Source organism: Eutrema salsugineum, unplaced genomic scaffold (genome assembly GCF_000478725.1).
Source record: "Eutrema salsugineum unplaced genomic scaffold, Eutsalg1_0 scaffold_2, whole genome shotgun sequence".
NCBI classification, from domain to species: Eukaryota; Viridiplantae; Streptophyta; class Magnoliopsida; order Brassicales; family Brassicaceae; genus Eutrema; species Eutrema salsugineum.
This window is the reverse complement of record NW_006256829.1, coordinates 11,890,286-11,901,085: the sequence shown is the minus strand read 5'-3', so window position 1 is coordinate 11,901,085 and position 10,800 is coordinate 11,890,286. Positions and strand designations below refer to the sequence as shown.

The following is a 10,800-nucleotide window of genomic DNA, read 5'->3' as shown; positions in this document are numbered from 1 at the left end:
TAGCTAGAAACATATGATTTTCGTGCTATCTTTTTAAAAACAAATTTTGTCATCTCAATTAAATACAAAACAAAATTTTACCACAAACAAAACTTTAGACTTTTTTTTTGTCAACAGCTAGACTTTTATTTTTGTGCGAAAGTTGTTAGACTATTATGGAATTTGGTTAATCAGTTTATTGAATTTGTATTTTCTGATATGGAAAAGCCCTAATAATGGCTGAATTATTGTGAAGCCATCTTCTTTTGTTTGCCTTTAAACATGCAAGCCAACATAATAAACTCAGCTAAATAATTTATGAAGACTAATTTCTCCAGGGAGACCGTTTTAATCTTTAAAGCGAAATTAGGCTAAAAAGTTTCACCTTTTTAATGTTTGCTTTATACTTTGTAAATAACATAATGCCATTAACAATTTGATAATCTTTATAAGATTTAATGAAACATTTAATTACAGAAACCCACCCATGATATCATTTTTCAATTTTGATGAAACATTTAATTACAGAGACCCATGATATCAGTTTTTAATTTGAGAATCATCATCTCAAAATCAAATAGATGGCAATTATTTTCATCCAAATTAAAGGATACAAAAGTATTTATCGTAGTTTAACTTATCATTTTTTTGTCAACAGGCTTTTGTACATAACATGGTTTACAGAATCTTTTAGTATATGTGAATGGGATGATTTTTTCTACGGTTTCAGCTTTGAACAAAATGAGATATTAACGAATACTAAAAAATATGAGTACTTATTAAAATGTAAAAACAGCTCTTCTAGTGTTATAAACAAGCTAACGGTTCTTTTGCAATAAGTAACTTAACTAATAGCAATAATTAACATTAATTAACCGTCATTAATGACATTAATTAGTGGAGGCCACCAAGTTTACGATTCTGTGTTTCACTAGAAACAAAAAGGGAGATTGGTGTTAGAAGACTGTCTAAATCTCAGGCTGTATGTTCTTTCTTTCAGACTTAATTATGATTAAACCTAAGTTTTAACACAGATAGTTTAATAAAACCTTATTTTCAGGACCATGCTCTTCTGGGCACGACCTCTCCCTCTTAACATAAGAAATTCGTTTATCATCCAAGTTATGGAGACTCTGGACATAGATTTATGATTAGTCTAATCACTGACACGTGTAGTTGTAATTCTTATATATTATATGATTTTCAACTTTCAGATAAAAGGTTTTGCATGTTCGGAACAATTAAATAAACTATACCAAAGTTCGATTGTCATACAGAAAGTAAAAAATTAATGGTTAGATTCTTTAGACAGTGTATTTTTATTTAAAGCGGTTCGTCTTCGAAGTGGCCGTGTAAGAGACTCGATTTTTCATTTTTGCCTTTTTCTTAAAAGCTGATTTTTTGGGGGTTAATTTTAAATTTATTTTCCGTTTTTTGTTACACGAAAGAAAACTTAAGGTGTGGTGTTATAAATTAATATAAAATCCATCATTACAAAACAAAGTTTCATTTCCCGTACAACACTATTCACTATTCACTAGTGGGATTTTAACACTACAAAATGTTTTTTATTTTCTCTCTTTAAGAACCATACAAGTGGGAAGTAAGAAGTCTTCTTTTTTGTTTAATGACATTTCGCGCAAATTTAAAACGGACTATTTTTTTGTTGTTAAAGGGTCTTCAAAAAGGGAGTATTTTATAATAATGCAGCACAGTTATTAAGTAAAGACAAAATTATTCAATGCAACTATTGTGAAACCTCAAGGGAAAGAAAGACCTTCTGTGGTGCTGCTATTTCCATGTGGCCAGTGGACCATCTTACGTCAATTATATTTGCCGAAAAAATGAAATCAAGTTAAAAACAAAAAAAGCATACTAAGTAGTTTCGACAATTTTTAAAATATGTTTTCAGATAGTGCTTGAGTAGTGGAATCTATAGAACCGTTCGGCTTAGACTTCGAAAGAAGCCTCGATAAGCCCAAACCAATATATATTACTCACTGTATAATCTTATTGATGTTTTTTTTTATAAACAAATAAATTACAAAAAAATGTACAAAGAGCTTAATACAATTTGACGAAATTGCTTTTAATCAAAAAGGAAAAGGTTAAATATAACGCTTACTTACTGACTAATACTCCCTCCGTTTCACAAAAAGTGTCGTTCTGACACTTTTTTTTTGTTTCAAAAAAAATGTCGTTTTAGAATTTTAATATAATTTTTAACATAAAATACCATTTTTAACCTCAACAAATTCAGAAAATTAATTATAAATATAATTCCAAAAGTCATTTTCTGCAAATTAATAAGGGTATAAAAGACTTTTTATCTTATTTCTTAATTTGTGTGAAAAATGTCAAAACGACACTTTTTGTAAAACGGGGAGAGTACTACTTAAAAAATAAATAAATATAGGAGTTTCAAATCCTAATAATACGACTCTAGTAATAATATCATGAAATCTGGTTTGTTAAATAGAAATTAATGAGTCGACAAAAAAACAATTAATGAATTTACTGCTTACTAGTTTTAGTAAATGAGAAATCGAGTAGGGGAAGTTAATGCAGCCGACATTTTTGACGACGAATCGTTAATTTTGTAAGGTCTCTTTAACCGTGCACTGTTAGTTTATTAAAATAAAATTTATTTTAACAAAATTGGAACATGGAACACCTATATCATATATGGCTATACCAATAAACCAAAAAGGCAAACAATTGTCATTTTTAAAAATAATTTGGGTTTGAATCTCTTGGATTGTCATAGCCCATGGATATCTCGAAATCAAGCCCATAATCCTATAATATGTTGGATAATATAAAGGACTCATAATCCTGCAATATTCTTTTTTTTTTTCTAAATTGTAAATATTCATTAAAATAAAATGTTAGGTGTTACAAATTGAGTTAACAATCGATCGACCTAAAATTCTTGGTTCCATGGCAAAAAAAGAATAAAAAACATGGAAGCAAATCAATCGGTACTTTTCCGACACCGAAACTCAAGAGCAACAGGAATCAAGTAGCGATAAGGAACCTAAAAACCCGAAGGAAAGATGAGACCAAGATAAGGTCAGATATAAAATCACTGGAGAAAAGATTGGGAAACATAAGTCGATGTTCTTGTTTAATGTCTACCGGTCTTAGAGTAAGTTTCATCTTTTGGTTTAATCATAGCTTTTGAGTTCAAATTGACACTCTTTTATAAAGGATCCATGATGTAACTTAAATTTTTGAAAAAGTATAGTAAGACAAGACATCATCCCCAAGTATTCCAAATATGCATATCTATTCTTTAACTATGGAATGTGCAAATTACATTCTCAAGTTTGCATTGGCTTTTGCAGATTTAGCCATAAAAAGTTCTCTAGTAATATCATGAGAAGTTTTCTCTGTGGTTCCCAGGATTGGCCAAGGCCGTTTCAAGATCCAACTCGTGAATATTTTTTTTTTTTTTTTAATATGAGTTCAAGTAAAACTCGAGAAATGATAGCTAAGGAAAAGATCTAGCAGTGGAATCACTTTTGAGAAAAAATCTAGCAGTGGAGCTTTCTGGATAGAATTTGTGACATGAGTAGATTATGTAAGAGATCTTTTCATCAAGAAAAGAAGTACATCTTTACATGCATGAACAACTCACATGAATACAAGCATCATCGTATGGTTCTTGAATTTAGCTAAAAAATCGTATGGTTCTTGAATTGAATAAGAAAGGAGATGTTAGGTCTCATTTTATCTTATTGAAGCAACAAAGATATGCTAACATTTAACATGCTTTTGGTACTTCTCTGTTCTCATTGCTGTATATCTCAGTAAGACAATTTTTCCCGTTATCTAGTTTGTCAACTTTTCTTTTAAATTATAATCCACGAAATCTACTACAGTGATTTAGAACAAAAAACCTTTTTCTAATTAAAGAAATCAAAACCATCACGAGCAGAGAGTAAAATTGAAGTCTATGGTAGTCAGATCAATTGAACGATTGGTGGCACATAACATATCACATCAAAAACATCAAATCATAATTCCACCACAAGACCAAACACCAGAAAGATTTTCAGTTTTTAGTTTCACAAAGATGATGTTTTTTTTTAGTTTTGTTTCAAGCAAGACCCACTTCATTTGGTCCTGCCCTCAGAAATTTAAAGGAACACAGAGAGATGTCTATTGAATCATACATAGAAATTACGGCAGATTTTTTTTTCTTTTTCATAAAGGAGATAATTTAGTAGATGGGATGATTTTTATCCTTTTCTTTAGCCCATGGCATACTTCTGAGTCCAGCTCCGTGCAGTGGACTCATACTTGTTCTTGTCAGTCTTGTACATATGAGCTATCTCAGGCACCAAAGGATCATCCGGGTTTGGATCGGTTAACAACGAACAGATCGATAAAAGCACCTGTTCATTGCAAAGTCGTAGTTAGTAACTGAAACAAACCATTTTTCATCCTCAGTGAGTCTAAAGTAATCACTTCTCATGGGAAAAGATGAGCAAAAGAGGAAGCAGGTTATTGAAAACAACATTTTCATACTAGATGAGTCAAAGCTTAATGACACAGGAGACAGCTCAATGTTATCACTTCTTATGAGAAAAAGGAGAACACAAAAGGAGCAGAGCACTGAAATAAACCAATTTTCATCCTAAATGAGTCACCAAGCTTTATGATTTAAGAGACAGCTCAATGTTAACACTTCAAATGGGAGCAAAAGAATGTTTGACATGAGTAGATAATGGCGAGTGAAGATTGTTTGTTAAGACTGGGTCATAATGTTTCACTTGAAAATAAGAAATAAAAAACTGAACCTTGGAAATGGTGAGTGCGGGACTCCACTGCTCCTTCAAGATGTCAAGGCAAATGCTTCCGTTGCTGTTAATGTTGGGGTGAAAAACCTTCGTCCTAAAGGCCACCTAGATAATATCGTCACACCATATGAAGAAACAATGAGATAACGAAGCAACCCACAAAGAAGAAGCAAAACAAGGCACTAATGGCTATTATCAGAAATTTTTGGAATCACCTTAGGAGGCTTGAATGGGTAATCTGGAGGAAAATGGATGGTTACAAGGAAAACACCTCCAGCGTAAGGACTGTCTGAAGGACCCATTATCGTTGCCTGCCAATGAAACATGTCTTCAGCAACAGGACCTGTCAAAAACACAAAAAACCAAAATCAACAAGTTAATCAAACTACACAAACACGAAGAACTCTGAAACAAAGAGAGAAGGATTTTCTTCACAAATATTAACCAGATTCTAGAAAGTAACACAGTGAGCGAGTTTGACACCTATAATTACAAGATCTATACCAATTCTGTTCTACTCAGAGAAAAAGTCACCAGATCTTAGCGAGTTAGGTTTTGAATCATTCATATGGGTCAAGTGTAAGTACTTTAGCTCCAGATCGAAACCAAAAATCACATAAACACACAAATCCAAGCAGTATAACGAATCTAAGATCATCACAAGCTCAGAGAAACATAACTTTTTTTTTCGCGATGAAAAATGAGATAAATCGTTGAATCCAAACAAAAATTATAAACACCTGCGCTACATGAAGTGGGTGGATCCTTCTGCAGATCCTTCAATTCCTTCAAGATCCGCTTCGACGCCATATCCAAAACCTACGATCTAACAAAAAAAAACAAAGATTCCCAAACGGATTAAGAGAGCCTACAAATCCGTAAGAATTCTCTAATCAAATAGATCCAAGTTTAATCCATACAAAACTAAGGAAAATATACCTTCGGGTTTCGCGTATCTTCTATTCGGCGAGGTTTTCGCCTATTTCTTCTCGTTTTTCAGGAGAAGAAGAACGAAGACTTAGGGGAAAAAAATGAAGAAACAAAGAGTGGTGGAAGGAAGAGGAACAAGTAATGATTCTCTGTGGTCACGACCACGTTAAATAGGGTGAGGATATTTTGACTAGTGGACTCACTTTAAACTCTTCTTATTCGGTGGACCACGCTTTGAAACGACGCGGCCGTTTTTTTATAATTAAAATTTTAAATAACCATCAACTAGCCTCTAACCGACGTCGTTTTTTAGAAAAAGTCTTTTAAAATCTGACGGCTGAGATGTTATCTTCTGATTAGACGAATCAGTAGAAGCCACGTCCTCTCTCTCTCCCACTTGCGAGATTTTTTTCTTTCCAAGACCAAGAGGAATCTGAGACACGCGAAACCGATTCCGAGTCATCGCCGCCGTGAGGAATGGAAATGGGGCCGAAGTTCGACGACGAGTCTTCGCCACGTGGTGATGACGGCGGAGATGAAGATCATGGCCTGAGGGAGGAAGATGGAGGGACTCCTGAGCCTTTCGCTGGAGGTAAAGTCAGGAGGAAAGCGTCTCGCTATAGAGAGCACCGTGGTGACTATCTCCACGTGTCCTCGCGTCCTGGATTGATGCGGATCCTGGAGAAACAAGGTTAGGTTTCTCCATTTTCTGGGTTTTTGATTCGTCATAACTTCGAATTCGTACTAATTCTGTCGATATGTTTCGTTATCGGATCTAGTTTTAGAGCTAATTGGCGACATTGGTATTGAAATTTTTGAAATTTTCTGATTCAGCATTTTGCTTATCAATGATCAATCGATGTATCATGCATGTAGCAGTGTATACAAAATTACTTGATCTCATCCAAAGTTTGAGAGTTGTTGTTAATTGAAGAACGTACTGATTTTGTGATCTTTTGGAATCGCTTGTTTCTGTATTTAGCTTCTCATTGCTCTCTGTCATTGCATGTTTCCACATCTGTTTTTGTGGTTGAGAGATAAAGTTGCAATGTCGCTTTGTGTTGATGCTCAATAAGCTTTGATGTTGATTGTGTGTAGGTGACACGTCGATTCTCTTCGCTGATAAAGTTTTAAAGTTCACTGGCTCGGGGAAGATGAAAAGGCGTATTTTTATCCTCACTGACTTTGCTATCTATCTAATCGATCCCGAGACTGAGGCTATGACCAGGAGAATAGGCCTGGCAGCAGTAGAAAAGATGTGTTTAAGCAAATTGAGCGATAACTTCTTCGCCATCATTATTCCCACGGAATATGATCTATTCATGGCCAGCACTCGAAAGACTGAACTTGTTCAGGTCATGGTAGATGTGACTAAAAGTGCATCTGACTATGAACTTGAAGTGCTTCTCTCTAACAGGTACATTTCTTTGGCTCCTCTTTGACTACTAAATGCTAATACCATGGACATGAGACTTGTTTATATTCATCTCATTTCCTGATACATTGGAACTACGGCACTTGTCTTTTCTCAGAACTGATGTGGGTCTTTAGAGTCACTGAAACGTAGCGTGTTTTGTTTCTTACATGAATTGGATGTCACTGATGACACCAGGGGAGAGGATCCACATATACTTATTAGCCATATCTATGTATGTGGAACAACATTAGGAATTAAGACTTTTGTGGGATAACTACTTAGCACTACAAAATACAAATGATTAGAACTGAATACACTAGTGTAATTTAAAAAAAAAAAAATTGATTCTAGTTCTGATAGAAACTTTTTTTCAAATGGCAATCACGATAGTGGTCTGTGAAAAAAATGACATGCTGTATAAGTCTCATTTAGTAAAACTTAGGTATTGGTTGTATGTGCAGTTTGTGTTTCACACTGATAATGGTTTCCCCTTCTGTTCATCCCAGATTTGAGTACAATGCTTCTGCATCATTAGTAAAGGAAGTCTCATTTGAAGAAACTGAAGGTTTGAATGAATAAAACTCTAAACAAACACTTCTTGAATCTATCTAAGTCTGCGCTTGTTTTCTTGGCTCATTAAGCACTACTACACCTTTTCAGGGGGTATCAAGACCAGATTTAAGTGGAAGTGACATCTTAATTTTCCTCGCTGTTCATAACTTTGGAGAGGAGCAAGCCCGTTGCGAATATGAATGGATTCTTTCCTGTTGGCTACGAAAAGCTGAAATAAGGGCGGTATGTTGTTTATTGTATTCTGCTCTTCCGTGGAAAGAACTATGTATTTTTTTTATATATGAAGAAGTGTATTTTATTATGTATGAATTGAGTTCCTTTTCTGGTCTTGCTAGAAAGCGACTGATCAGTAACGTCATTCACTAAACCTTTTTTTTGGTTATGCCTTTTTATAGACTGAACTGAAATATTATAACCCTTTTTCTGAATGGTCAAAATACATAAAAGGAAAGATGAATAATCTTTCTCAAAGTATATACGGCGATCCTGATAGACTTCCAATTGGTGTTGAGCCTGTGGAAACCTCTGACCTGGATCCGCTGGCTAGCTTCTCCGGTCTTATCTCTTCCACCATTCTCACTACATCAATCATGCTTGGTCTCTTTTCCGGCAATCTCGCCGTGCAAACCATACCAACCTGAAGCATCTCTACCATCTCTTCCTCCACTTGGGTACACCTCAAAAGCTCTTCATCAAACACCTCTCCGGTCCATTCCTCTCTAACCACCGAGTTCACCCACCTCACCAGGTTAGCCACCTCTGATTTTCCTGTAAGTACCTCGAATATCAAAACCCCGAAACTATACACGTCCGACGCTTGAGTCGCCTTTCTTGTGTCTGTTATCTCTGGTGCACGGTAACCAAATGCATGTCGAGGGAGCGAATGCATCAGTGTGGCCATTCCTGCTCCAGAGATGCAACCATATCCTTTCGCGTTGAGGAAAACATTTGTGGATTTTATGTTCCCGTGGACTAGTTTGCCTCCGCTTGGTGAATGGATATGAGCTACTCCTTTTGCTGTTCCATACACCATATTCAGTCTAGTTTCCCAATCTAGAGGCTTCCGATTCGTTAGACATCTCTGACCTGAAACTAACTTAGTTAGGATATATGTAGGGATAGTGTAAGGGTAATGAAATGTCCTACCATAGACTAACTCAGTTACCAACATACCGTGTAGTAATGTTGAAAGACTTCCATGTTCGTGGTAATCATAAACCACAAGCTTCTCGTCCTTAGAGTAGAAGTATCCTTTTAAAGTGGCAACATTCTCATGCTTGATGTTGCCAAGGTGTTCGATTTGCTGCTCGAATTCTCGCTTAGGCACACACACTTCCTTGATCCTTTTCACGACGATCGTCCCCGAGTCCTCGAGATCAACCTTGTAGGTTGTCCCGAACGGTCCTTTCCCTAAAACTTCTGCAGAAGCTCTCAACAAGTCCTCCAAGTCGAAGACAAGATTCTTCCCTTCGAAAAACACAATCTTGTTATCTCCTTCACCCACGTTTGGATCTGAATCTTTCCTCCTCTTGCTAGGTTTGTCCTTCGTTGATCTTCTTTGCTCTTCTCTGTTATGGATGATCACCAGTAAGATAGCGAGCAAAGCTAGTAGCGCAAAACATGCGCTTAATGCTATGCCAAGAACTGCATGGTTGTGGTGTTTCCTTATTGATGAATGAACAGGAACCAGCTTTCTTGAGGAAACATTGTTTCCGACAAATGCTGAAAGTGGAAATCTCTGCAATGACTGTGGTACTGTTCCTGTCAGATTGTTGTGAGTTAAGTCGAGCAGCTTCAGACCCGGAATATGCAGATTCGGAATCTCACCAGAAAACTTGTTATACGCAAGATTCAGTGAGTTTAAACGGGCCAGCTTCTCAATCGAAGATGGAATTATACCATCAAACCAATTGTTAGAAAGATCAAGAACTCGTAGATGAACCCAAGAAGAGAACTCAGAAGGCAAAGGACCAGAAAACTCGTTGAAGTCGAGTTTCAGCTCGGTCAAGTTCTTCAAAGCTATGAAATTTGGAGGAAAATGTCCAGAGATGTTGTTAGAGCTGAGAATGAGAAACTGAAGATTAGTTAACCTGGCTATCATGCTTAGCTCGATATCCCCATGGAGACCAGTGGCTGCTAAATGGAGAGCGACGACGTTGGAGTGATCGGAGTTGCAGGTAACACCGGTCCATTGAGTACATATAGAAAGATTTGGTGACCAATTGAGTGAATGAGAGTGATTGATGTTGCTAACGAACTGAAGAAGAGTGTGTTTATCTTCTTTGATTGTATCTGCTTCTATGCAACAGATGTTGAAGATTACTCCGATGAGTAGTATTAAAACCCATTTGATTACAATAAGGCTCTTCATTTTCAGTGTTTGTTGTTTTTTTTTTGGTGTGGAGAAAAAAACTGGTTTAAGTGTAAAGTGACGTTATAATGGATGAAGATGAAGATGAAGATGAAGATAGGTGTATATAATAAGTTTACAATTATTGACTTTTGTGGGCTAACTAATAGATAGTATAGGTTAAATTTTTATTTTAACGAAAGTGGGTTGCTTTAGGTTAATGTTAGGTTTGGCGAGTTGTTGACTTGATGCCTAACAACTCTGTCTCTGTTTTTGTTTTTTTGTTTGCCAGAGATAATCGCGGTGAAAGCAACTGTAGAAACTTTTTCAAATTTTTGTTACTTTTGTCTTATTTTCAACAATAATTTTATCAAGTTTGAAACAATTGAGTTTTTTTTTTTTTTTTTTTTTTTGAGAAACAATTGAGTTTTAGTGTGTTTGTTACCTAAGTCGTGTTTTTTAACAGTTGGAATTAGAAAAAAGGAAAGTTCAACTATTAACGTTAGTGTGTAGTGTAAGTGTAACATGGCTCATGCTAATTGTCGAGATTATCTTTCCCTTAATCCACCCACCCCCACCCCCACACACACACGACACAAACTCGATATGGAATCAATGAGATCAGTGGAAAGAGACATATTCGACGACTTCATGTTTTATTCGTTGACTCGAGAGAACGTTTCTGTTTTAACTATTGGAACCACCAAAAAAAAAAACTCTTGGAACTACAACACTACATACAAAAC

The 10,800-nt window shown here is 35.7% G+C and overlaps 3 protein-coding genes across 4 annotated transcripts; 1 reads left to right on the top strand and 2 right to left on the bottom strand.

Moving 5' to 3' along the window:
- Positions 1 to 3,961: 3,961 nt before the first annotated feature.
- LOC18017866 (ubiquitin-conjugating enzyme E2 10) lies at positions 3,962 to 5,950 on the bottom strand. 2 transcript variants are annotated; one of them, XM_006401659.2, is made up of 5 exons: positions 5,724 to 5,950; positions 5,525 to 5,610; positions 5,000 to 5,127; positions 4,785 to 4,889; positions 3,966 to 4,379 (listed from the first exon to the last, which is right to left on the bottom strand). In XM_006401659.2, exons 2-5 carry the CDS (start codon positions 5,592 to 5,594, stop codon positions 4,236 to 4,238), a joined length of 447 nt encoding a protein of 148 aa, XP_006401722.1. In that variant the 5' UTR covers positions 5,595 to 5,610; positions 5,724 to 5,950; the 3' UTR covers positions 3,966 to 4,235. The 2 variants fall into 2 exon arrangements, with proteins under 2 accessions (XP_024012262.1, XP_006401722.1); XM_024156494.1 differs by lacking the exon at positions 5,724 to 5,950 and having other exon boundaries at positions 3,962 to 4,379; positions 5,525 to 5,603.
- A 142-nt stretch (positions 5,951 to 6,092) lies between these two features.
- On the top strand, positions 6,093 to 8,117 carry LOC18017865 (myosin IB heavy chain). The gene is made up of 4 exons (XM_006401658.2): positions 6,093 to 6,405; positions 6,813 to 7,131; positions 7,638 to 7,696; positions 7,792 to 8,117. The coding sequence occupies exons 1-4, from the start codon at positions 6,192 to 6,194 to the stop codon at positions 7,821 to 7,823; spliced, it is 624 nt and encodes a 207-aa protein (XP_006401721.1). The 5' UTR covers positions 6,093 to 6,191; the 3' UTR covers positions 7,824 to 8,117.
- LOC18017864 (probable inactive receptor kinase At5g53320) lies at positions 8,067 to 10,075 on the bottom strand. Its single transcript, XM_006401657.2, has 2 exons — positions 8,878 to 10,075; positions 8,067 to 8,790 (listed from the first exon to the last, which is right to left on the bottom strand). The coding sequence occupies exons 1-2, from the start codon at positions 10,073 to 10,075 to the stop codon at positions 8,171 to 8,173; spliced, it is 1,818 nt and encodes a 605-aa protein (XP_006401720.1). The 3' UTR covers positions 8,067 to 8,170.
- Between the last annotated feature and the right edge of the window lie 725 nt (positions 10,076 to 10,800).

Coding starts and splice junctions, on each gene's coding strand:
- LOC18017864 (XM_006401657.2), bottom strand. CDS start 10,075: ATGAAGAGCCTTATTGTAATCAAATGGGTTTTAATACTACTCATCGGA. Junction 8,791..8,877: donor TCTTTCAACATTACTACACG/GTATGTTGGTAA, acceptor AGTTAGTTTCAG/GTCAGAGATGTCTAACGAAT.
- LOC18017865 (XM_006401658.2), top strand. CDS start 6,192: ATGGAAATGGGGCCGAAGTTCGACGACGAGTCTTCGCCACGTGGTGAT. Junction 6,406..6,812: donor GCGGATCCTGGAGAAACAAG/GTTAGGTTTCTC, acceptor GATTGTGTGTAG/GTGACACGTCGATTCTCTTC. Junction 7,697..7,791: donor CTCATTTGAAGAAACTGAAG/GTTTGAATGAAT, acceptor ACACCTTTTCAG/GGGGTATCAAGACCAGATTT.
- LOC18017866 (XM_006401659.2), bottom strand. CDS start 5,594: ATGGCGTCGAAGCGGATCTTGAAGGAATTGAAGGATCTGCAGAAGGAT. Junction 5,128..5,524: donor ACCCACTTCATGTAGCGCAG/GTGTTTATAATT, acceptor TGTTTTTGACAG/GTCCTGTTGCTGAAGACATG. Junction 4,890..4,999: donor ACCCATTCAAGCCTCCTAAG/GTGATTCCAAAA, acceptor GATATTATCTAG/GTGGCCTTTAGGACGAAGGT.